At 40.9% G+C, this 26,923-nt stretch overlaps 1 protein-coding gene across 3 annotated transcripts in view; it reads right to left on the bottom strand.

The window, feature by feature from the left end:
• atp11b (ATPase phospholipid transporting 11B) overlaps positions 1-21,251 on the bottom strand; it is a 37,716-nt gene extending 16,465 nt beyond the window's left edge. For 2 of the 3 annotated variants that reach the window (XM_028404885.1, XM_028404887.1), the window contains exons 1-26: positions 20,941-21,251; positions 15,387-15,503; positions 14,772-14,861; positions 13,090-13,170; positions 12,592-12,699; positions 11,192-11,320; positions 10,153-10,256; positions 9,667-9,714; positions 9,443-9,507; positions 8,944-9,025; positions 8,698-8,848; positions 7,526-7,723; positions 7,260-7,418; positions 6,921-7,105; positions 6,287-6,355; positions 6,119-6,192; positions 5,899-6,002; positions 4,918-5,099; positions 3,284-3,487; positions 2,559-2,712; positions 2,367-2,469; positions 2,129-2,274; positions 1,917-1,976; positions 1,418-1,545; positions 1,006-1,144; positions 588-611 (exon numbers count right to left, since the gene is read on the bottom strand). In XM_028404885.1, the coding sequence (XP_028260686.1) occupies positions 588-611; positions 1,006-1,144; positions 1,418-1,545; positions 1,917-1,976; positions 2,129-2,274; positions 2,367-2,469; positions 2,559-2,712; positions 3,284-3,487; positions 4,918-5,099; positions 5,899-6,002; positions 6,119-6,192; positions 6,287-6,355; positions 6,921-7,105; positions 7,260-7,418; positions 7,526-7,723; positions 8,698-8,848; positions 8,944-9,025; positions 9,443-9,507; positions 9,667-9,714; positions 10,153-10,256; positions 11,192-11,320; positions 12,592-12,699; positions 13,090-13,170; positions 14,772-14,861; positions 15,387-15,503; positions 20,941-20,967 (2,931 nt within the window). In that variant the 5' untranslated portion in view covers positions 20,968-21,251. The remainder of the gene's footprint in view (positions 1-587; positions 612-1,005; positions 1,145-1,417; positions 1,546-1,916; positions 1,977-2,128; positions 2,275-2,366; positions 2,470-2,558; positions 2,713-3,283; positions 3,488-4,917; positions 5,100-5,898; positions 6,003-6,118; positions 6,193-6,286; positions 6,356-6,920; positions 7,106-7,259; positions 7,419-7,525; positions 7,724-8,697; positions 8,849-8,943; positions 9,026-9,442; positions 9,508-9,666; positions 9,715-10,152; positions 10,257-11,191; positions 11,321-12,591; positions 12,700-13,089; positions 13,171-14,771; positions 14,862-15,386; positions 15,504-20,940) is intronic. The other variant, XM_028404886.1, reaches the window with a different exon arrangement.
• Positions 21,252-26,923: the final 5,672 nt, after the last annotated feature.

Genomic DNA, 26,923 nt, shown 5'->3' with positions numbered 1-26,923 from the left:
ACACTATCACTACATGACAGCAGCCTTGGTTAACAAGTTGTGTGGTATTATGGTGCCCATCATGAGGCCATGCCCTCTAACTGCATGACTACCGTCAGTGGCTGTGCTGCTCTACTTATAATGCAATCGCTGCAGGAGGCAATGTATTGTTGCCAGCCAATTCGAGACCCTGCTGGAGTCTGAACATTGAAGGGTAATGGTGAGGGGAGTGGAGACACATTGGATAAAATAACACTAATTCTGCCCTCTTTGACGAACACTGTTGCCAGGTTTTTACAAAAAAACTTGTCTTAGGGCTACATTTGTCACTACAGGTGCACAGTATTTGAGTAAAACTAATCAAATTATTAAGTAAATATTCTAGAATAACAAGGTTATTGTATCAACACATTACCCTATGTGCAAAGTAGCACTCACAATAGCTTATATATCATTATACTATAGAGCCCCCCGGCCTATAATTCTTCCCAACAGCATCAGTGTCAGTACTTTATTATCAAAAACAACATGGCGAGGAATCCTTCTGAGAGTCCCTCCCCATTAACCCCCCAAAGAGACATGCATTCAACTACAGAGCTGACTCTTACCAGCTGCCTGTTAGCTCGCAAGATCTGAAGACATGCACAGCGTGAAGGCAGAAGGAAAAGGGCGTAATCAACAAAAGATGGAAGAGAAAGACAACCAAGAGAGTGCAATAAAGGTGCATTCTGAAATACCAAACTTCAAAGAGAGAGAGATAGCAAGATGTGTGGCAGGGCAGAAAAGAGAAGGGAAGAGAAGATTTGTTACACTGTTAAAATAATAGAATGACAAAGAGATAAGAAGACCAGGAAGAAGAAAGAAGTGATTGCAGAAATACCAGCGGGGAGCTGGCCGCATCAACAGCAATACCTCATCATAAAATGCCCACAAATACACACCACTGTTTATGATCTATACTTCCTGTATGCCTCCAACCGACTTTTTCAAGATTCTACTGTTAAAAAAACCATGACAAACACACACCTGTCCATTGCCCAGAAGTGAGGTGTCCTCTCCCATCAGTATGTAGGATCCAAAGAAGAAGACAAAGGCATGACAGAAGCCCAGCAGAGTCCAATACAAGAACGTCCGGAAAGACAACAGAGCGTTTTTGCTGATATCCCTGCGGAGTGGAAACAGTTTTATTTTTAGGATATACTGAATCACATCACTGCGTTTCACAATAATGAATAAGTTAGTAGTTTGCGCTTTGGTGAAACAGAAAAATGTTAAATAAGGCAGATGTTACATAAACTTCAATTAGCCAAGTCTGCTGTGTAACAGAAGGTCATTTGTGGTGCATATGTGTTCATATGCCCTAAACAGCTTCAAGTTACTGCTAATGATAATATATCAGTGTGCACATAGAGTTTACACATACACACTTTAGCCTCACCTGTACAGGGCAGGTTTATTCTGCAGAACGTGTGGATGGACCAGCTGTTCAAACAGACTGTACACCAGGATGGGCAGCGAGGTGAAGCAGATGTTGTACAGTGTCAGATAAACACTGTCATACAGAGTCTGGATTGAACAAACACAACATTTCACTCAACACCAACTTATTAGCTTCAGCTGATAACCCCCAATTCACCCACCTCGAGTTTAACAGGAAGAGGGGCTGAACAGAGTCATATAAACAAGGAGGAAAAATGTACATAGTCTTGTATTTTTTCAAATAATGGATACAAAAAGACTAAAGTTTAAACAAAGCTTGGAAAATGTGTAAAGTTAAATGGAAAAAAATACAGAAAATGTGCTGTCTTTCATTTCAGAATAACCTCGAAGCACTTATCGACAGAAATGGGCTGAAGGACTGTGCAACATCAAAACCAGGGACAAAACAACAATAATACATGAAAAAGCCAGAAACATGGGGAGATAAAGAGACTTACTTGTTGTGAAAACAAACAGAAGAACTGGTATAAAAACTGGGGCGTGATAAAACACACATTCTAGAAAAGACAAAGTGAGGAAAAGAAACATTAAAAACATGGCACAAACTTTTTAAGGATTTATGTAAAAGCCTAGAATGTGCTCCTTAAATGGACTGCATGGCTAATAAGAGGTCGATGTGAAGTGGAAATTACAAGCAGGCAGATCTTACCTTGTAGAAAAAGTACTGTACAAGTGTAGCTATTCGAATGTAGTAGAAGTGACCGTGGACCAGCAGGAGTTTAGCCAGGAACTTGAACCTGGCAATTGCATAGTCACTGTTTCTCACGGCCTGGCGACCCTCCTTCCCCATGATACCTGGAGATGCGCACAACCATACATGAAATGACACTGCAGAATACAAATACTGACGTGTTCAGTGTCTGTCTATGTGTAGTATGTGTGCGTACCTATGCCAACATGGGCTTCCTGTATCATACTGACATCATTGGCTCCATCTCCAACAGCTAAAGTGATGGGTTTTTCTGGAGAGGTCTTTAAAAGTCGTACCACCTAGACAGAACAGAGTAATGTTCAAGTCCAGGGTGGGTTTAATAGAGTTTCTATTTTTAGATCTACTGCTGTTAATAGTGTGTCTGTACCTTAGCTTTCTGCAGTGGGGCCATGCGACAGCACAGCACAGCTGAGCAGTTTTTACACACTTCCATGAAGAGCTTCTCGTGTTCCCTCAGTGCTAAAGACAGACTAGCACCGTCCACAACCAACCCGTGCTGTATGACATGGTCCTCCTTTATCCTGAGCCAAACAGTCCAAAGAGAAGACAACGTGAGGAGAGGATGTTTAAAGCTAACATGCATTCAATCAGGATTTAAAGAAAGTTTAACAACTCACACTCAAAACGCAAGTTTTAAAATGCCAATAAAATCAAGTGGTAAATTTTTAATTCATCAAGCTGTCAATAATTTCCATCATTTTATCCTATAGAACTATGGTCTTAGCTGGACAGCAACAACTAGGACCACTTTATAATCAGTGTATATCTTTTCTTTTTTAAACCAAGCGGGATCTTGTAAACTGGGGCAAGTAAAACATCTTAACCAACTGCTTATAGGACCAGTGGCCAAAAAAGCCCTGCCTTCCTCAGTAAGGTAAGGTTTATTTTTAACTGTAGAAGCACATTTGAATTATTAAAGTATGCATTTTTTTGTCATCACAGCCATGGCTCTTTTTGCTTTTGCCTGTAACAAACAACTTAAGGCCCACATAAATTTAAATGTAAAAACAGATTAAATTCAGTAACAACAATGCAATCTGGAATGATTTGCAATTTAAAAAAGTAATTTGACACACAAACACACACTGTTACCTTCTGGCTAGTCTGCGGAGCTGCTCGGCACACTCGTTATCAGAGCTCTGCTGCAGGAGCTCCAAGATGTTCATGGTTCTGTGGAAGTGGCCACATGACAGGCTGACACTGACCGCTGTCTCGTGTTTGTCTCCTGTCAGCACCCACACTTTGATTCCTGCCAGCCGCAGAGCCTCGATGGTCTCCTGGACTTTGTCTTGAAGTCTGAGGGAAACAGAGATCAGATTATTCAATTCAAGTATTCATATAACACGGTATAGAAATGTGAAACGTGCAGTATTTCCTATACAAATGAGTAAGGAAGATCCCCAGAGTTTCTGGGAGTATGGAAAAACAAAGCATATATTAGACTAAAAGGCAATTTACACAGACCTCTTAAACAAGCAGACATTAAACTAAAAGGTTTTGCGTCCTTGGTTGCCTAAATGTTACTCATTTGGACTGAGATTAGAGGGAAACTGCCACTGAAATTGAGGAACGCTGACTTTTTTTGGGAATATATGCCCTGTATGTGACTGCAGTTAATTTTCCAATAGAGATTAATAGACAGTTGATATAATCTAATATTACTATGCCTATAAGCAAAAAGAGGAAAATGTTGAGCTTGTCTTTCATAATAGAGGAGATTCTTTGATCGTAGCCATGTGTGCCCGGAGAGAAACTCATTTCAGATACAGAAACAGAGCAGTGGAGAGAAAAGAGAGCGAGAGACAAACAAAGTGAGAGGGGAGGCTTATGGGAGCAGCAGATGGTGAGCGGATGCAAACACATATCAACACTCATTTCCAGAGGCTCTGTGAGGTGACGTGTCCATGTCCCTGCTGACTATACATTGCCTGTTTGTTGGAGATTCTCCCTCTGACTGTGTCTGTCTGTGCCATGTGTATGAACACTGCTATTTTTCTTAGTATTTTAGCACAACTCTAGTTGTCCAATGACCAATAAAAAGACCACAGGATGCTAACATACACATATAAGTAACAGAGGTATGCTAATTTTTTGCTAATTCTTAGTAAATACCAATTGAGAAAAACGTTACACCCAAAGTAACTAAGATCAATCTTCTGAGATGAACGACTAACGAATTTCATGGGAATCCATCGAAACACCTACACATAAGCTAGTAGTGCTAAAGGAAATCTGAAGCCATCATCAAAGTCAGGAAGCTAGTCCTCAGGGTTAATTTAGGTCTACAACATCTTAATGATCATCTGTCCAGTAACTGCTGAAATACTTGTCAGTCAGTTAGTGCACAGCTATTGTTCAGATCCAATATTGCTGGCCATGAAGCAAAACCATTAGCTGCTGTGGCTAAAAAACATCACATACTGTAGAAACCATGCAGAAATAAAGCACATATTTCTTTGTAAACAATACCTGAGGCTTCAAAATGCCATTAGATACCACTACACTTATGTACCCTTTTTAAAAGCCAACAATTCTTCTTCATTTGTATGTACCGGGATTACTTAACAGAGATTGTAAATTCACTGTTTTGAAGACAAGAAGCCCAGCCAATAGTTGCTGCTACTTTCCATTTGGCCGAGTGAGTTCATAGACTAATCCATCAGGGATGAGATATTACCTGATTTTAGAACGGACAACGTCAATATTATTTAAATTTATATCCATACTTGTCCTCCACCCCAGTTGCTCCCAGGAGCTGCAGGTCTCTCTCGATGTAGCTGAAGGCTTCTTGTAGTCGCTCCTCCCTCTGCTGCAGCGCTGTGCGGGCAGCATTCAGGCGCTTGTCCACATCGATGTACTCCTCTGGACTGAAGTGGCGACATGCTACCACCAGGGTCCGCAATCCTTTCTATAAAGGGAAGGAGAAAGATGAGCGATAGGTGCAGTAAAGATAAAAAGAAAAAAACCCAGAGATAATTTTGGGGAAAAAATGAATATATAAAAAAGAATGAAGAAAGGATAATGAGATAGATATGTGCAAAGAAGAAGGGTCAATATGTGATGATGTGGATAGGAAAGAGAGATATAGACAGAAAAAACACAGAAAGATGAGAAAACCAAAAAATGGCTTTATATCACAAAACCAGCCTGAGGGGCAGATGACCACAAATCAACCCAGACCACAGCACTGACTCCTGGGTACTGACGTGTGATGACTCGATGTGGGGGATGGTTAAGCGTGTGTGTGTGTGTTTGTGTTTGTATTCTATATTTGTCGGTGCTGTGATGAAGAATTTATCATCTAATAACAACAGAGAGCACCAGAGCCAAAAGTAATCATGGTAACACTAAGAAATGCCAGCACCACACACACACACTATGAACATATAATTCAAGAAATATCTGAAGGTTTCATCTCAAGTTCAAGAGAATGCTTTTCCTGTAGTAAAATTCTCTGAAGTGCTCAGTGTCTCTCACTGAACTGAACATTAACATCTGCTTATCTGCCCTCCACCGAGGTATGTGAAAAAAAGATCAATAATTATAATCCTATTAACTCAACGAACTGTGTCAGGTAGTTTGTAACATGCCATTAAACTGCACATAAACAGATGATGAAAACATATGAAACATATAGTTTTCTGATGGTCAGCACATTCAGGTTAACTTATAGTTAATAAAAAAGGGAACAAAAAGGTATTTCTCACCAATGCAAACTCGTCTACGTGCAGCCTGGTCTTTTCAATCTCACCACTAGTAGTAAAAGGCAAGATGGCCGACTCCGCGCCCTTTGTAAACAATACTTTTCCACCTTCAGGAATGCATGAAAAAAAGAGATAAATATACAAATATTTTCACATATTCAATATTTGGTGATTAATAATAAAATAGTAAAATAAAATAGTGTGTGGCTAAAACAGGTGTTACCTGTTGGAGTCTGTAGGATAACGCTCATCCTCCTTCGGTCAGCATCAAATTCCAAAACGTGCAGTAGCTTATACCTGAGAGACCGAAGATAAACACTCTAGACTTATATGTTTTTTTAATTTTTGGCTACTGAAATGTGTGATTTAAAAGATGCTCAGGGGGACATACTTTTCTGACATGCCAAATGTTTTGATTTCCATGGTATCTCCACTGGTGCCAGTGAAGGCCACTCCAATCCTGAGGAGGGGGGGGGGCAGAGGCAGCACTCAAAAACAGGACTATAAGGACGGTAAAATGTTGACCTTTAAACGCTTTTATTTATGGCACTTCTTTTGGAAGCAGCAATTTATTCATTCACTTAGCGATTCTTATTGGAGTCATGGACAGCTGCTGGCTGCAGTTTGTGGCAACTGTTCATACTTTGGGAAAATGGCCAGACATTCTCAAGAAATGTAGGCCAACAAACAAAAAAACAAGACTTAGACCCTCTTACAATGCTGTATTTCTGTCACAGTAGAAAGATCAAGTAGACAAACTTACACACATATTTCAATATCCCTTTGCAGCTGACACAGTCAGTGAGTGTTCACAACATTACACCTGGTGTGCTTTGCCCGCAGCCCCTGCCCCACACAGGCAATGCAGTTGACTAAAATAATTAAACGTCTCCATGTCATAATCTGGTGAATCCCCAGTTCCCTCTGGTAGCAGAAACCAAGATAAGATCTTTTTCTAATTCATTCTTAACTACTTTTTTACTTTTTAAATTATAGGACAGAAGCAGTCTGATGAGAAAACTCACCTTTTTGCTGCCTCCACTAAAGCCTTTTCGTCTGGTGAAGAAGCGTAGTATTCCATGTGATTGGATGAGAATCCATTGGCGTGGGAGAATGGGTCTCCACCTACCAGGCAGTCAGGCTGATCGTAGCTGATCTGAACAGTGTGACACAATGACACTGCCTGGAGAAACAGCAACTCCTCACCGATCTGAATGGACAGATAGCGGAGAAGGATGAGAAAAGAAAGACAACATGCTTCACTATATGACTCAGATATAAACGTTAGAGCAATTTTACCATTGGATTACACAGTGAATATATACAGTAGCCTACAGAAAATGTACAAGCAGAATATGAGTTACCAGATGAGGCATAGATCCATCTGGTGAATCGTCCGTCATTCCCTCCGGTACCAGTTTGCTGTTGACTTCTCGGTACTTTGTTCCATTAATTGAACACTCGCGGAACTGCATTTCATTTTCTGTCAGCGTACCCGTCTTATCAGTAAACACATACTCCACCTAAGACAGGAATGCATTGCCATTGGATACACAATAATGAAGACAGATGTTACAGATGTTCATGCATTTGCTTAATGAATGCACATACAGTATACAGTATTCCATACCTGTCCCAACTCCTCATTGAGGTCAGAGGTGTTGACCTGAGCCTTCTGGTCAGTTTCCTCATGATAAAGGTCCAAATCCCAGCCAATGAAAAAGGAGCCAAGGAACTTCTGCATCTCCACAGTGACATAGAGTGAGATGGGGATGATGAAGTTATAGAGTACCAGAAATGCCAAGAAGTCTGAGATGAACTTCAAAATCTGAGAAAAAATGAAACATAAAGGTTAAAAAAAGTGAAAATCACTGCTATGAAGTCAAACATTAATCGAACAAATGCAGAAAAAAGCAAGCCAGAGGGAGAAAAGCATCAGTAGAAGAAAGGAAAAACTAATTAAGTACAGGATTTTAGGATTTTAACTCTCTTACAAAAACTGTGATACATTTAAGCCACACAGAATGATGGGTCTTCAGCAGTGATCCTTGTAAATCAAAGTAGGCAGGATAATTCATTCCCATTAAGGAGTTAATTACTGTATGTGACAGGAAAGGAGAGCAGAAGAGGAGCACAGACTGAGAGGCTGGCTAATAGTGACACAAAAAACATCTTTAATGTTGTAATGTTTACATTTAGAACACAAAATCTAGCTTCTGAAGGACCAGTGGAAAGAAGAGATAACTGAGACAGCAGTCACCAGCTGAGGGTGTACACTGTAATAAAGCCAGCAGGTTTCTGTTATTCTATGTCTACAAACATGGTGATTAATTTGTTGCTTGGTAGTTCTTTCTGTCTTCAGGGAGGATGGCTAACACTCAACTGTGATTTTTTTGTCTCCCTCTGTCTGAATACATAGAGGCTGATGTTCTTTCTGACTGATTAGTGTTGGCAGGTAGGCTGATATGCCAGCAGACTGGCTCGGTGACAAGCACTTCCCTTCTTACGCCTTGTCACAAAATCTAGAGGCACAAAGACAGCCCCTCCAGCACCCTCCTAGGTCTGTGTGTGTGCACGCCACGTACATGTGGCCTCATCTTTATATCTTTACCTCTATAACTCAATTATTGGTTGGTGGGAAAAGTGGAAGAAAGTGCAGGCTGCACATGTTAAAAAAAAAGAAGTGGAATGCAGACTAAAACCTTGGCCCTTATCTGCACGGCTGATAGCCGGCTGTGCTACTAACAAACACAAATCAATGAGAATGAGATCCTCCGATACTTCAAGCTAAAGCAGACTAACCGGACTGCTGTTTCTTTCTTGTTCAGTCTTTTGATTGTAGAAAGGTTCGCCCCATTTTCCCTCAGCCTGCCAGGCATATTTCAGGATGGTGCTGATGACAGCCTCGAACAGCAAGATGCCCAGGTAGATGATGAGGAAGGTATTCATGGACCTGCCACCGGGAAATGTTTTAAGGTAGATTTTACTCAGCATATCACAGGAGAGCAATATTTTTTTCTTACTATGAGAGACAACGAAATGACCCACTTCTCTACTGCAGAGCGTTTCTGGGACTTGCACTTGTAGTTGAGTGCCATCTTGGACTCCATCCCTGTGTAAACTGCCACACCTGCAACAGCACGGTTGGAGAATGTATTACAACAGATGAAGTCAAAAGTATAACATGATTGCAGCAAGATACACAAGCATAGAGCCACTGCTGTTAAACCTGCAGATGAATCATTTTAGGATGTTTTGGCTTTTACAAATACTCCAGATCAATAATTAGACTGTCAATAATGTTCAATGATCAATAATCAGAACTGACAGTCCTGCACTTAATATCTGAAGTGAACTTGACTGGTTCATGTCACAGCTGAGGTGTGGCAGTGTCACCGCTCCATTGTGCTTATACTTCCACTTCTTCGACAGCTATATTTTGTCTTTCTTTCTCAGTCAATTGAACTTGAAACTGCCCATTGTACCGAGTAATTTGCTTCTCCTGCTGCTACAAGGTCAGGGTTTCCTCAACTATTTTCCGACTTACCAAAAATCTCTTTGGTATTTTTCAATCTGGCCCCTCGTAGCAGCAAATTTTCAGGTCCGAGCGGTCTGACAAAAGTAAACAATCAAGGTAAAAACAGATAAATATAACTATGAATGCTTTCTGTATCATTTATATGTAACTGCTAATTCAATTGTGTCATGTTCTACAGTTCTTATGATGCTATGATAGCATTTTAGCCACTACAGCTAAAAATCTGCCCTTACCTGACAATCTCCTCCCCATGCTGAGTCACTGTAATACGACCAACAAACCTGGAAAACAGCACAGGCATTTCAGCTGTTGAAGGCCGATAGTAACTACTGTACTGTCACAAAAAAACATGTAAGCAGAGCAAATCCATGCACTTCAAAAAACGAGTTGCTGTAAAAGCTATGTGATTATTTTTCATGTGTCCACAAATGTTCACTACAGTAATTAGTCGTATAACTGCAGGGGTGAAACTGCCACAGAAACTAAAAATACACTGATCGATGAAGCCATCTCGTCCCTCCGACCATACGATAACGCATTTCATGGCAGTAACATTTCTACCATCTATTAATTATTGTGGGAAGACTGTGCAGTCTATCTGGTTACACAATCATCACAAATATTTTCCTACATCTGTGTATCTTTTCTTTGACTCCACACTGGCCTTGCCTTTCTGTGTTCTGATCCTTAAAGTGTGTGTACACATAGTTACCAATTACCTGTACAGGTCAGCTTCCGGTTGTTGACACTCCACCACAGCCTGCAGAGCTTCCAGCTGTGACACTGACTGACACACGGATGTCTCTGCCACAGAGTAATGGGTCTAAGAACATACACAACAAAAACATGATGACAAGGATGCAAAGTGTAAAATGAGGGATATACAGGAAATTAAAAGGCAGCGACAGCTCAAAGACTAAGAGATTCAGATACAACGAAATGCTTTCTGTTTACAGAGCAACTGGTTCTGTAAGATCTGTGGGCAGCCGGGGAGGTGACCAAACAAAGGAAGGCAATGGCAGTTAAGGGTAAATGTGAGTGTAATCCAGTGGAATAATTAACTGTATTGGCATCATACTTGAACAAAAAGTACATGTGTTTGGTTTTCTCTGCTGTTCAGAAAACAGATGTACATAATAAACTGTATGACATCTATACTCTGTGTGTTGTGCAGTACCCAAACAAATGAAAAGACAGCACCGTCACATTCTTAACCTAACACTAAACACCCACCACCATGATGCTGTATAAATAAACCACAACAGAAGCAGCTGGATGTTGCCAGAGAAACAATTAGGTTACATAGCCTCCGGTAAGACTAGAAGTGATCGGGTATGAAGGAGAGGAGTGTCTACAGCTACTACAGAACACTAAAATTATATAATCATAAACGAGACACTCTCAAACCCCACTTCACAACATGCATTGCACCTGGCACACACTGAAAGCACATGACCCATAAGACAGACACACAAAGATCTGTCCCCTTACGTCGTTTCTAATTTCCATTATATGCAAACTAAAGCAAAACTAAAGCAAATAAATAAGCCTCAGTGAGGATCTCTCAATGCATAGAGCTTTAATATAAGTGTGATTAGCATCATAATCCAGGGCTACAAGCAGATGATCAATCCTCTTTCCCTATGAATATCCACTCCTATCGTCCTGTGAACTCAGCACAAACCTTCAAAACCTATGTACCAGGTTTCTATGCGAACTGTAAGTGTGTTAACATTGTGTTTCACATCGCTCACAGACCTTGAGGTTGGTCTCTCCATCAAGGCTGGCTGTGGTGATGTGACAAGTGCCATCTGCACGATCCGATGACAGCAACACCAGGTCAGCTGGGAACGTTTCATCTTTAGCCACACGAACGATGTCCCCCACCTGGACGTAAAGGCACAAAGACACACAAATAAATAATACAGTTACAAAATAACCTTTCCATTCCAACAATATATTTAAATTCAGGCTATTTAATCATTTCCATCTCTGCCAATTAAGTCTATTTTTTTAACACATTACTGCGATGTGTCCTCGGAGGCTGTGTAGGCAGATGAGTGACAATTTTCAACACTAACTTAGTGGAGACTTTGCTGATATTTAACTTTCAAAGCAACCCTGTTGTATTAAGTAAACGATCTTCTTCCTGTTCACAGCAGTCTCCTGTCAGTGACTAGATAAACAATATCAGGTGTGCTTGACAAGCTTTGCTTTGCTAAAGGACACATCACTCAGGCAGCACTGCGCTGGCTCCAGACATACTAGTTACAGTGTCTGTGAGAAGTCTGACCTCAGAGAATTTGTGTGCACTGCAGTGTTTTGAATTACAGGCATACCATGGCAGCAACACATTACATCAGTGAAAGGTAACTGCAAGACTTGCTCTTGATAACATGTGGGCTGAAGTGTCTTGTTAATCTCAGAATCTGGAAAATGTTCTTTTTACAAGGGCCTCTAGTGATGAATTCCAGCTTAATCTGTACTTTATTTTTTTAAATATAAATAAAATAAAGCTGAAACCAGCAAATGTTAAGAAGTTGCGCCTGACATTTTTTTATCCCTGGATCAACTGATTGATTATTTCAGCTGTACAAGACTTTGACAAGGACAGGCCAAAGCAACATATAACAGCGGGCTTAAATGCCACCAGATAAGATCTATGATCATCACACAACTACTGTATTGTGAAGTGTGGTGCTGGTGGAACAAATGCAACAGCTAGTGAAAACAACACACCAAAACATGTATATGATTGTATATTGATCAAGAAGTAAATTATTTGGGTGCTATTAGAAATTGCCATATGGATGCCAGGGGTATTTGTGGTTACTTGCATAGCTGCACACAAGAATGGTGAGTTCGTAGATCATCGCGGTCACATGTTTTCTCAATACTAGGAATGCCTCAGACCAAACAGTGCTTCTTTCATTGAGAACATTACCTTACTGTATAGTGCAAGCTTAAAAGGACACCACTGGCATAAGGAATCTAACAGCCAGGCTAAAACTAGTTACGGGGGTTAGCTCCGAGTTGCCAGAAGCTATTTTTAGATCATGTCAGGTACACAGTGTCACTGCTAAAATGTTTAAAAGTTATGTAGATTTTTACTTCACAGAAAAAACTCTGAAATTAAGTTACGTTTTTTGTGATCTTACCCTAATGTTCTTAGATCTGGTTTGGACCAAACTTCCGCTACGAACCACAAACACCGGAGCCCCATTCACTTCATTGTCAGCCTTGTGTCTCAGCCAGTCCTCATAGCCCTGTGGAGAAATTAATTTAATAGCAGGCCACACACTGCAAATGACAGGTGATCAATGCATTGCTGTTGACTGCAATTGTTATGTGAGCCTGGCACAGTTAACAAAACTATAATCACACAAATTTCTGACTACAGTTAAACTCTAAAAATGCACAATTACCAAGACTGTAAGTTAAAAGCTTCTAACGTTAGCATGCTAACCACATAGCCCTGGGTCTGTACCATTACACATTACAACTTTGTACATGATGAGATGGGGAGAGCGGTCGACACAACAAATTCTGGACGGAAAATGTTTTTGTACTGATTGTACCTTTAATGAAACTGCATGCAACATAGTTCCCCATATCAGATGAAAAAAGGGAAATACAACCATCTGTTTGTGTTTCACCTGTTTTATGGCAGTGACTGTGATCACAAAGAAGAGAGGCAGGCCACTGGTGACTGGGGAAGTTGGGGTGTCTATCATTAACTGGAAGAAAAACACAGAAGAGAGAAGGTCAAAAGATTGGAAGTGCAGTGTACCAGAGCACCAGAGTAGAAGTGGGTGTGACCTGTTACAAGAAAAACGCACCATCGAGACAACAGAGAGAAGTCAGAGCTGATGTGTCAAACAGGAAACATCTACAACTTCCCCCAAAGGTTGACTGACAGATTAGAACTCACACACACATCTATCTATATGTGGACTGTCACTAGCACTGCCTCGCCCTTCAGGCAGTTTCCTCAAAAAAAAAAGCCAAGGGTTCATTCTTTGTGCATGTTAAGGTGACGTGTTATTGTACAAACATTCTTTGAATTTTTTTTTGTAACTTTATTGGACAGTGTATAAAGGCACAAAAAACAATAACAACAGAGAGTCTGCTTATGATTTTGGAGAATGTGTTGACTGTTAGAGAGCCACTGAACCACCAGGAAGTCCCATATAAAGACGTTATACGTGCAGACTTGCCATAGTTCAGAGAGGCTAAAAACGTACTTCCTGGATTGAATTCAAACGCTACACAGCAGTGACAGAATCTTTATTGGATGAAACATTTCTGACACTATTTTATGTGCTATGGACCTGAAAAACTACCTCTGTACATAAGATATAAATAAAATCAAACAAGGAGCCTGGCTGTGTGATCGGTGCTCCCATATTAAGTACTTGACATTTATGTTGTAACGTCACTTAACCTTTGTTTAAACCTTTTCCTAAATTAAATCTGATCTCAAGAGCTATGGAGGCAGTCCATTTAAGTGGAAGCGCCCGTTTTCTTTGTTCTCAGCTGCTGATGCTACACAATGATTACACACCCGTCATCCACTGTTGTATTGATCTACAGGTGGCTGTGCAAAAACTGATGCTCCAAAAAAAAACAAGGAGTAACACTGCTAAAACACTGTTTACAGTATTATAAAAAGAAAAATGCACCCATCTACGGGGGCCTACACACAAGGTCAGCTGACCTTTTTACATTAAAATGCAGGGTAAACAAATAACACAGGATACAGCCGATTAGGGGAATTTACATAAATAATAAGAGCAAGACTTTTCTTGGTTTGTTAAGGAAATAAAAGTTCTTAATTGGCATCTAGGAATCCAATCATGGCCACCTTAAAATGGTCACTGTTCACACTGCTCTTTTTTCACACTGATTTCAGGCTACAATGACTTCAGCATCGCCGGCAGGTTGAGTGGGTGAGAGGAGAGCCTTTTTGGACAAAGTCAAGTCGATTGTTTTGGCTTCACTACACAGTCCCAAATAAATCAGGGGAAGGCTGAAGAATTTGAAAGCCAAATCCTTCTTCAGCACTGGGTGACTGATGCGTAGTGAAGGCCTGACGCTTAGGGCTGGCTGTAAAGACACACATATTACCAAATGTGTGGGTGTAATGCTGAAACATAACGGCAGACCAGTCCTTCCTCTGGTCCCTAGAAGTCGATGAGTCACTCACACACAAACACACACGTGCACAAGCTAATGTGCATACATTTGTATGTAGGGCAGGAAGGCTGAGATTACGCTTGACTCTTTGTCATGTGACAGGGAAGAACATGTACGTGGGTATTTGTGTGTGTGTAATTACCTGTACAAGGAAGATGATGAGAAAATAGAAGTTTGCTATCCTTCTGAACTGCTCAAAGAGATTCTTAGGGACAAAGTTCCAAACTGTGTACTGAAAAAAGAGAAAAAAACGTTATTATTTACAAGAATACAACAATTAATAAGAAAAATAAGCTCAGAGTAAACAGGATTAAATGTATTGTTTAGTACAGCAGACATAAAAACAAATGTAGCCTTACAATTACTGTAGTCAGTTAAGCCATTTCTGTGGCTCAAAAATCTTAACCAATTTTTTGAGTGCTGTAACTCATCTGTCAATCATTTAATCAACTGGCTAATCAATGGCAGACATCAGTGTTGGCGGCAGACAGATGCCACTTTGGACTGTTATCCTTTTGTCCAGTCAATCTTCCTACTGACCTACTAATCCGCTCTCGCCAACATAAAAGTTTTTTGTCTCTGCTGATCCTGTTATCAACAAAGCTTCAAGCTTATCTGTCTCTGGCCACAGCACAGATCCAAGCTAATTAGTTTAACACTGCTCACACAGGAGCCAGAAATCAGCGGACAGGTGACATGTTCTGAAAGTTGTGTCAAACTTATTGATCATACAGTCCATCAACAAAACGTCAGGTACCTTGGATGAGATGATTCTGTTGTCAGCAAAGCGTTGTGGTATGTAGTGGCCATGTTGGGGGAAACGGTTTGCTACGTAGACTGTCCTGGTCTCACTCTGATGAGGGGGGTCAAAGCCCTGAAGGAAGGAAGGGAGGACACACAAGAAGAGAGAAGAATGTGCAGAAAGGAGGAGGAGGGTGGGGCAGAAAAAAAACCCAGAAACAGGTTATTTACACAGCATCTTCTGCATTCTTTAGAAGATAATCAATTTCATATCAAAGTTATCCTATCAGGTACAAAAAACTTAATCAGAGTTGCAAGCCACTGACTAAAATAAAAGCTGGCAAACGGAATTTCACATTTTGACTTTAGAGGAATTTATTCTCGACTGCAGAAGCATGAGTAACCACTGAAAAGTCTACGCCACACTAAAACAACCGGGGGCAACATTTTGTTCTTCCATTCAGTGTGGTTTCAGTCACTGTGTTGTTGGGAGTGTAAAGCCTTTCCTCTGTGGGCTCTTAAGAGTGTAGCAGAGGTTAATTTAGGACTTGCTAGATCTAACTGTTAAAAACAATAGAAACAATACAACACACAGCAACATTCTTACATCTTGAAAATACACGATCATGCTCTACCACTACTATCATGTTTCCACACACACACACACACACACACACAAAGACACACACACAAGAATGTTTCCAGGCCACGTCACTCACTCCCACACAGCTTCACCTCTGTTTGGGGACACATGTAAACCATTACTGCCTTTCTGTGTGACCATATTGAGTTTGTCGAATCCTAACCCTTCTCCTGTGGTTCCATTGCTTTATAGATGAATGCATCACATTTAACAAAGACTTACATGCTAGTCTATCTTTTACAAAAGTTAATTTATCCGGGTAGGAAAAAAATACTATGTTTTTAATGACGTATTCACCAATTTAATGTGAAAAATTGAAGGATGTTGTGTCCTTTTTCAACCTGAAAAAACACACAGTGCGTGTACTTCAACCACCATTCTCACAACAGACCGACTAAGGCCTTTCACAACTCAATGTCAAATCCAGACCAGGAAAACACAGCTTAACTGGAAGTTCTCATAAACTTTAACTAAGTAAATGAGCTTGGGTTAAAGATTCTCCACACATCCAGCTGTGCTAAACTGTAGCCTACAAACACAAATAGCAGTGGTGTTCAGAGTTTTCAGTTTTGTACGGAGTCTTGTTTGCACAGTTTGAGTATTTTTTTTTAACATAGACATGTAAGCTGTTGCACCAAATCGGCCCATGTTTAGTTTATATTTGGTCAAAGCTTCATAATCCTGCTTGTTATTGTAAACGGGGTTCTTTTCCCTCCATGCCAGTTATGCATGTGTTACATGTACTCAGACATCAGGTAAAACAGGTTTTTAAATCAATGCATAAAAAGTCAAAACAAATACAGGGAGGGAGCTGTGTGAGACAGTCCCCATAAACGGCAGATGTTGAGTCACCTACATTGATCAATAACTTCACACATCCCTCACAATTACAACAGCTTATGGTAATTGTGTACTTTAAGGTGGTAACGGGCTTACATAATACAGCTTACATGATTGCTGCAAGAAAACTTGAGACTGCGGTTGTTGAAGAAGGTTTCCCGTTCACCACCCAGTTTTTAAGACACGTCTAAGCAACCACATCAATCAGCCAACAGTTAAGTTGCCTAATCATTAATATCTTTGCACTTAACTGGCTTGACGGGTGGCTGGGAACACACAAACTGCTGTGTAGCTGTAACAAACAGGTGGTGGCCTGATGTAATTAACGGAAGCACAGCATTACTCAATGCTTCTGTGAAGAACCATGTTTCCACACAGTCATGTCGTCCCTGGTTTAGTGTTCAGCCTCACACTGGAACACTTCACCTGTTTAAAAGAGGAGTCAAAGAAGCCATCTATGTGAAGTTGGAAAAACCCTCTCTAAGCAGAGGAGATTCCCAACCAGAACACTAGCAGAACTGAAGAAGCCACTTGGGGGAGTGGCGAAACGTCTTCAAAAAACAATCCTTGAGTCCAGTTGCCTCGATTTAAACTCTTGGAAATGAATATGACCTGGATGAATGAGAGCATCCACAGATATACCTGTTTAAAGAGTTCCCTAAAAGTAAAAGAGAACCATCGCTAACGAATGATGGCAGTTTGAATCATGCCAGACTTCAATGGCAGGTAATGAGATGCATCAGTCAAACAGGAAACTACATGTTTAATGGTTGATATTTCCATTTTGGTAACAACTTAAATGGAAAATAATGGTTCAGTATCCTGATTTTGGGGTTCTGCTTTAGTAAATTTCCAGTGTGCAACACAAATTTAGACAGTAATGAGGCAAATCCTAGGACTACAAACTAGCAGCCAAAGCTATATATTGTGGGCGCACAACACAACATCTGTGTTACATCATTTATAATTCATGCCTTGAGTGTCTGAGGAGGGAAAAACATCGCCACAAAACAGTGAGGAAACACATAAATGTAATGAAGTGAACACATTGCCAATTCCCAAGGCATGTAAACAAAACACTGATAATACATCAGCACTCATTCCCAGCAGCCTTTCCTGAACCGTATATTATGTGTTCCAACAACTGCACGACCGACAAAAGCACATAAAACTATAAAGTTTCAACCAAAGAAGGCTTCTTAGGATCTTTCTCCCTCCAAACCCTCATGTTTTTTCTCAACTATGACAAAAACATTCACTTTCCAAATTTGAGAAATATGTTTTGTGTTTTTCTACTTATCATCTAATTACTACACCTCTACTCTTCACATGACAGAACTTTACTGTGAGCTAATCAAATTGTTGTTTCAGCATTACGATGTTCTTAAACAGCCTGAAATCCAGCAGTGACGATGAGCTGAAACGCAGACCTGAAGCTGCTGTGCCCTCTTTCTACTTGTAAGTAAGCAAATGTGTGAAAGCTGCACAGTGCTGATGTCATACTTAGCTGGCACATAATCCAACAGATATATGACTGGCAGCACTTAAATGTTTCATTAAGTACACCAATGAGGTGAATCCAAGTGTAAGGCACTTCCCATTTTATATTTCCCCTAGTAAAAGAGAAGGTACACAACAGGTAGCGGATGAGGTATAATAATCTAAGATAATAAACATGAGTTGAATCCTTTTGAACAGAAGTTCTACGCTGGAAAATAGCCCAAAAGAACAAAACAAAACAATCACATATTCTTAGTATAGTAGCAACTGCTATGATGTTAACAGATCTTTTATTTTGTCTGCAGACTCTTGTTCCTGCATCAATTTGAGGGCTGACAGGTAATTACTCCCTGCATAAAGCCTACAAGTCCCAGAGTGCCTTGGGGGGGAACCACTGCCCTGAACAATGGCAGTGCAATACAACCACTGAGACATATTACAGACGGTTTAATTAAATAGAAAGAGCTAATTGCAAATGGAAAAAGGCAGAGAGGGAGCTGAATCACGGCAACAAAGACGGAGCAACTGCAACACAAAGAGGAAGACTGAGAGATGCTGAGGAGGACTTGACTGTATGAATGATGACAACAGCAATAATAACATGAACGTGTGGCATGAAATTAATGCCAGGAGCAGAGCTCCAGAAAAAAGGGAAACTATTTTATGTGCTGACATTAAAAAAGTTAATTATCCAACGTTTTACTGCTTTATGTCTAGAAAAGACCCTGAATGAGTAAAAATATACAAGCTACAAGACTAAAAACCTGACTGAGAAAGATGTATTGTATTAAAATCAGCATTCATAATTCACTGGTTTATGGGGCAACATCATTATTGTTATGAGTAAGAGAGAATACACTTTTAAAACAGTAGACTTTATCATCATATGGAGGTCACTAATCAATACACAACTGACTTGTCAACAATAACGATGATCAGAAAATAATCCAACTTGTGATTTTCCACTGGAAACGCTCCCGTGTCCTGTTTACAGAACAAAATATCAGAGTTTCCGGTTTAACTCTTGAAGGTCTTTATGATGTAAATGCAGCAGTTCTAGCATGATGTCAGCACTGCTGATAGAACAGAACAGTCACGCTGCCAATTAGGCCTCTCCCACCTCTCCCTCCTACTTTTCCATGTCACGAGAAAGAAACCGATAAATACAAGAGTGAATAAACAGCACCTTCCAGCTGATATCAAGGTGAAATTAACGACCTCAACTAACTTTCTCATTAGACCGGTAGAGTTAAGATACATTTTAATTGCATTTCTCTTTAATTAACCAGGTGGGTCAATTGTATAGGACGGGTCAAATGAATTGAGCTATCTCTAAGTCTCTGTGGTGCTCTTAAGAAGTGATGGCTGGATTTAATCTCTAAGAAAGAAGAACTGAAAACTTTCTGTGCAAACCAATAGCTGAACAAGGGTCACAGACTCTAATAAGTGTCACCAACCCCCTAACCCAGAGAACAGGGAGTACTCAGTGAGTAAGACATGGGAGTAAAAAATACCTTGAAATTGATTAAAATCTCTGACCAAGATGACATCAACAGTTTAACTTTGTGTGTCTAATCTCATGATTTGCACACATTCATCACACCACCACCTTCATTTACTTCATTTACTGTACACTGACTGGATTCTTGTCCAAACTGAAATGATCATATAAACTTTTCACTATCTGTCAATGACAAAAAAATCACCCAAACACATTCATACATGCTCCTGTAAATCAGTGTCTGTACTGAATCCGAATCAGGCAGGTCTCATTTCCTTGATATGAACCGGTATTGTGCTTTAACTGCTCTACTGATGACTTCGCCTGTCAATGCGTCACCAATCAGCCATGTTTGTAGGCAAACAATAGATGCGTACTGACAAACAGGATGCTGTCTAGAATATAGGTGATCAATGTTAACGATTACATTTTAGCCTGAGCGTGCACATTTGCATCAGTTAAAGAATTAACGGCACAAAAACGGAGGTTAGAATGAGACGGGCTAACGTTGGGTTTAGGCGTTGAGCACATATTGAACCAGCTATTAAAGTTAGTGTGTTGGTTTTTATGACTACAACAAAAAAAGTGAGAACAAAAACACACAAAAGAACTTAGTATGAGTTAGAAGAGCGCGACTAAATCAGATAAAAGTTAGCAACGCTGTTCAAAGTTCCAACGTTAGCTAGCTTAGCTAGCTTGTTAAGTTTGGTAACTTTCAGGTATATTTTTTACAATGAAAACAGAGTCAATTCAAAACCATTAAAATACTTTAGACCGTATACCTGAGTGCTGTTGTTATCTAAACAAATGAGGTTTATTATTCATTATCAGCAAATTAAAGATAGCTAGCTGGGAAAGGGAACTGTTAGCTCACACAACCTGTACCTGGTTCTCATCAAGACAAGACAGACAGGATTGTTTTGGACACACACACAGCAGCTAATTAGCTAGGTTAGCTCGATAAAACACATCAAAATGAAGTTAATACAGCTTTCTATATGCTGCACTTTATATTACTTCACTAAAACTATTGTAGCGAACTAATGGCGCTATGAGAAAGGTTAGGAAGCAGTTTTTTTTTTTTACCAGCTGCTGTCGTATCCACCGTAGCATCCTTGCAGTGTACGTTCGAAGTAGCAGCTCAGTCGCTAGCCCAGCGCTAGCAACTAGCTATTCCAACAAAACCGTCCCGAAACATAAATATTTCCCCCCACAGGTAACTCTTCTCGGTCGCATCACGCTGAGCATCCACGCAGTGTGTCTGCGCTTCCAAATACATCCGATGTTTCCCGTTCCGCGGTGAGACAGATTATTCCTAGTAACAAAAAAAAAAGTGACAGACGGCTTGTCCACGGAGTCCCAGCGAGCTACGCTGCTACATCTCTGCTGCTCTGCCACGATCCGCTTCACCCTGCCAGCACACACACACACACACACACACACACACACAAACACACACTCTGACTGCTCTCCAGCGGCCTCTCACCGCCCCCTACCTGCATGCATTCAGCAAAAAAGATGACAGATAGATGCTTATACTGTCTGTGCATCTAGATGAAGTGCTTTTTTAAACTGCTTTGACATGTAGCCAACAAATTGGAGACTTTAAGTGGGTTTGTTTACATCTAGTGTGTGTTCATTAAATCTCCTCAGCCAATGAGATTTTGTGTTTTTTTTCCATGTCCTAACTAAATCATCCATTTTTCTTTCAGCAGCTTTATTTAAAATCTCTTCCTTCACTGAGACTCTCCACTTTTCCTCTTGTAAGGCTTCTCACATAAAGTGAGGTCATCCCAGTGTCTCTCCCCCTCTCTTCCTCTCTCTCTCTCTATGTGATGAATCTATTCCTGTTTCCTCTCCCTCCTCGCAGACTTAGCTGCTGTATATACCAATCGGTCAATAATGTAGAGCGGACAGATGAATCCATGCAGTAATGGAGAATAAGAAATGATCAGACGTTTGGAAATCGATACAACTATGTGTGTAAGTTTTTGCTGCACTATGTGTGTGCTTTTGAAATAGAGTCATTAAAGCTGAAAAGACAGACGGGATATGTCCATCGCTGGTAGGAGCAGTAGATGATAATGATCCAGTGTAATCAATGTGTTCCAGCAGCTATATGTGGAGCAGAAAAGCTGCAGATGCCCTGCTGTTTGTCTTGTTTTCTCCTGTGAAAGTGGAACATCCTCATGTGTTTTCCCATTTCTCTCATTACCCTCAATTTTTTGCTCCTTATGGCGTGAGGATGAGTCAAATATTTATGACACAAAACCTCTCATACTCGCCTCTCCATCATCACATCCTAAGCCAAGTGTCACCAATATGCATTTATCTGGAGGATTAAGACAGCTTTGAGTCAGCAGAGTGAGGCACTGACTGCGCCCTCATATTGGGTTCAAGACCCTTTCATCTATTATGTACAATAACCAGTGTCCCATAAATTTATTGTGTGTTTTTTTTTCCTGGTGTGCATCCAGTAAAAGCAGAACTGTCATCTATAAAAAGGCAGATTTTCACTGCAAATCCAGTGGATAATCCGCTATCTGTCAGTGTTTTGTGCAACCCATGTGACAGTCAGGGAAATCTCTCGTTTACACTGACTTACATAATGCCACTGCAGCAGCAGCAGCAGCAGCAGCGACATCTGGGAGCTCCTCACACCCTCACAGCTGGAGGGGAAACAATATGTTAGTTTTTAATGTGAGAGGTTGGCAGATAAAAAAACCTCACATCTCTGAATGTTTCAGGCACTGATGGATCTGTAATTATCTCACAGTTACTCCAAGTAGGGATTCTAGCTTCCTTTTTTTTTTTACATGTCATGATCAAATCCTTCATTTGGATTCATACACTCCAGCGAATGCCTTAAAATAACATAACACTCATTACGCTGTACAAGCTGGAGTAATTTAGTGTACTTAAAGCAGAAGTCAGATCATCTACTGTGGTCACACACAATAGCTGCCATTCGAAATATGTGCTTAATGCACATCTCTGTATGTGAGAGTGCCAGCTAGTGATCCCTAATGCCCCTCAATGTCTGTCATGGAAACGGATGGCGGAGCAGCAGATAATGTCTGGCAGCCTTCCCGGCTTTGTATTGAATTCAACTTACACTGCAATCTTGTAAGTGCTTGTCATAAAAGTGCTACAAAGCCACCAGGTTCAAACTAGGTGCCGTGCTGCACAGTTAAAGGGTCGGAAGGATCATATGATGTAAGACATTCTACATATTAGTGGAGTTTTAGCTAACAAAACATGACAGCTTAGTGGTTTTAGAGAGGCGACTGAGAGTAGCCTAAGATAGAAGTAGATGAGTTACGTAAACTGTTCTCTGAGGCAGCTGTGGGTGAAAATAGGAAGCTGACAAGAAAGGTGCTCTTTAACCAGGAAACTGTTCCAGTGTATGTTGATGAAGATTCTCAGTCATCCAGGTCATCATACGTAGAGAAGATTGAAGCAAGGCGTCTGGACTTGTAGAGTTTTCTAGAAGACGTTTCGCTGCTCATCCAAGCAGCTTCTTCAGTTCTAACTGTTTGGTGGGGAAACATGGTTTATATGTGGTTGCAGACCTCAAACAATAGCACTATGGCCCCGTTCACACTGGGGAAAAAAATGTGGCTTAAGCAGGATTTGGCCACATCCAGATCAATCCATATGTGTTAGCCACATTTGCGTTCACACCTGAGCCACATTTGAGCCAATCCTGCTAGATCCACCCTCGAGAGGTGGATCTAGCAGGATCCATAATTACCTGTGATGTTCTGGCTGACTGGGCCAGGTGTGTGGGGGACTGGTTGACAGCCCTTTGTTCTTACTGTGAGTATGTGCAAACTTCCTGGGAATGGATGGAATCACTGCATTGTATGTGGTAGAAAGATGATGTCTGAGGCCACCACCTCTGTTAAGGGAAGGTTCTTCCAGCTTAACATAGATGGCTTCCTTGACTCCTCTTTCAAACCACCTTTCCTCCCTGTCTAAAATGTGGACATTGTTGTCCTCAAAGGAGTGTCCTTTGTCTTTGAGGTGGAGGTGAACAGCTGAGTCTTGTCCTGAGGAGGTGCTCCAGTATACATGTCCACAGTGGTGACGGTTGCTGTCGATGAATGTGGTTTTAAAGGCATCCAACACCAGCCCTGATTCGCCCCTCTGACTTCTACATCTACCTCAAGATGACGAAGAAGCTCAGTGGACACTATCTGATGTTCTGATGGTCCAAGGATGTGGGCCCTTGTGTCTTTAACACACCCAAATGTTGCTCATCAGGCTTATTTATATGCAACTGAAGGCAAACCTGGAAGAGACAGAATAATTCCTTTCTTCTCTTCCCTCCTGGTCAGTGTGTGTGACAGCAATTCATCAGGCCTGTTTAACCATGCCTTGGATGATCCTCTTGGTAAATACCCCAGTGCTAAGTGGCTTTCAATCATTACCACCAAGTATCCCTATAATAGTACTAATAGGCTTAGGACAAGTCCTCCCTCTCACAGTCAGGACCCCCCCCCCTGTAAAGCTTGCTTGCTCAGACTCCACTAACCACTTGGTATGTGTGTGTATTAGCGTCCGTCTTGTTGCATTACCATGAATATTTGTCTTTGTCTGAGGACCAGGACTCGGGGGAGCCTAACTTGAAAAGCCTGTGCTTTGCCTCTTAGGGAAATAAGATAATAAATGGATTGGCTTTTAAAACAGAATGGCTGAATCAATACCAAATGACCATTAGTCTAGAATGAAATAAATATATAAATATATAAATAAACGCTGCTTTCAATTCCAGGCGAGCATCACAGTGAAGGCATACACAAAATGAAGTGGATTATTAATGTAGTGTTTCCCGGATGAGACCAGGGAGGGAACACTGTATGGGTTATATAGCAGCACATTTATTGGTCTTCCCTTTTTAAGCAATTTTTCAAAGCTGCATTGGAGATCAGATGTGTGGTGTGAGTCTCCCTCTTGAGGACAAACTGAGGTGTTGCAAAGAAAACAGGAACGTGCACCATACCGGTGCATTACACTGCAAAATTCATTTTCTCATACATATCTATACAAATATTTTTTTATCATCTTAATGATTGAAGGCGGTTGGTAAAAGCTGGTTTAATGAGAGAGTTCAATGTGTGTGTGTGTGTGTGTGTCTGTTCACTGTTGCGTGTATAAGCCTGTGTGTGTGTGTCCAGGTGGGTGGTATTGAGTTTCCGAAAGGAGCTACTAGTTCTTCACCCAACACCCTGACCTCCTTAGTCTGTGGCCCGGATAGACCGGGGGGGGGGGGGGGGGGGGGGGGGGGGGGGGGCTGCTCTTCATGCACTTCACTAGACCTGGTCATGGATGACAAATTGTGGGTCTGTGTGCTAAATGGATCACTCTTGAATGAACTTGATTCTTCATAAATAACCCAGCTACAGTGCAGAGGTTTTCCTTTCAGTGAGGGAATGCAGGAGAGGGTTTGTTGTTTTTTCTTTTGAAAAATATTAAAATGAGATGATGCACATAAATGATTTTAGAGGTTTTAGAGGTTTTATATTATATATTTATAGATCTCCTATGTGCTGGTATCTGACCAATCAATGCACCTAAAAATCTTTTTGGTTCAATTCTGTTACATAATCAATATTATGTTTGGCAAAACTAAATAAATTCAAATGACTCCTCAATAGCATTGAAGGAAAGTGGACATCCCCCTGTGGGTGCATGTAAAAATTCTTCATCAACGTGTTTTTTAAACCCACTTTGTCCTCTACCACAGGCTCATTGGGGGGGTTGGAGCCGGACAGTAAGAGGGAGGCTACACCCTGGACACATCAGCAGTATATCGTAGATTGTAGGGCTAACATAAAGAAACAAACAACCAGTCACAGTCACACAACTACAAGAGTCCCCAAAGAACCTGAGATCTTTACTAAGCTGTGTGGGAGGAAGCCAGAGTACCCATTATAAACATGCAAAGTGCACAGAGAAAGGCCACGGCCAGGGTTGAACCATGGTGACTGTGAGGTAGCAATAATAACCACTGCGTCACCAAACCACCCACTCATGAGCCATTTTTAAATTATTGAATTATTGAAACAAAAACTTTAACCTTTGCTTTGACTTTATTAAAACATATAGTGGAAGCCTTCATCTTCCTTATGATGTGTGTTAGGGGGGATGAAGTGATACATTCAGCCACATTAGTGAGTCTTCCTTAAATTACTTTATCAGTCACATATGGATCCTTCAGTCCCTGTGGATAGAACATGTTGTTAGTCTGTGAAATAGTCCGAGTCATGAAAGGTGAAACTGATCACACACTTGCTGCAATCTGCTGTTTACACACATATTATATTTGGGATAAATTCTCCATATTGACTGCAGTCCCTGCAGCACAGCCACCCACAGAGCTCAGTAACTCTCCAGTATCGCATGTCTCAGTACTAAGTGAGGAAGTGATTGGTGAAGGTGTGTGTGTGTGTGTGTGGGAAGCTGCTGTCGGTGCTTTTCGATCTGCTTCATTTCTAACAAGACAAGCAGCTGCTTGAAAACGCAAAGCCTCACACACCCCTCCATCATTCTGACACACACAAACACACAGCTTCAGCAAAGTGACAGGTTTGGTTAAGAGGTGTGTAGATGAAACCAAGTGTGTGATGTTTTTGTTCTTGTGTCTCCACTCATTTTACACACATACAAATACAGGACAGGTATTCAGCACAAATGAACATCATGTTTACATAATGCCACAAGTCCAGATCTTTCTTTCCAATATGAGAAAATATCAGAATATTAAGCTTTTTACAAGAGAGAAATGCACCAGTTTCTTTTCCCCCTGTGGTGTTTTGGTCACTGATATCTCAGCTTATCATCTTTTTGCAGAAAGCGTGCTGTTGGAGGCATTAAGGCTTCAGAAAGGTGTCAGAAATGAACTTTATTAAAACCACCTGTGTCATCCACACATGCCTTCTCTCTCTCTCTCTTTGTGTTGGGTTACTATGGCAACCCTGCAGCTCACAACACACGTCTGGCTGTTTAAATGCGTTTGCGTGTGTTTGACATCGTCATGGTAACATGTGACCCTGATGACCTTGGC

This window comes from Parambassis ranga, chromosome 4, assembly GCF_900634625.1.
Source record: "Parambassis ranga chromosome 4, fParRan2.1, whole genome shotgun sequence".
Lineage (NCBI taxonomy): Eukaryota > Metazoa > Chordata > Actinopteri > Ambassidae > Parambassis > Parambassis ranga.
The sequence above is the reverse complement of the archived record's forward strand: the minus strand, read 5'-3'. Positions and strand labels throughout refer to the sequence as shown.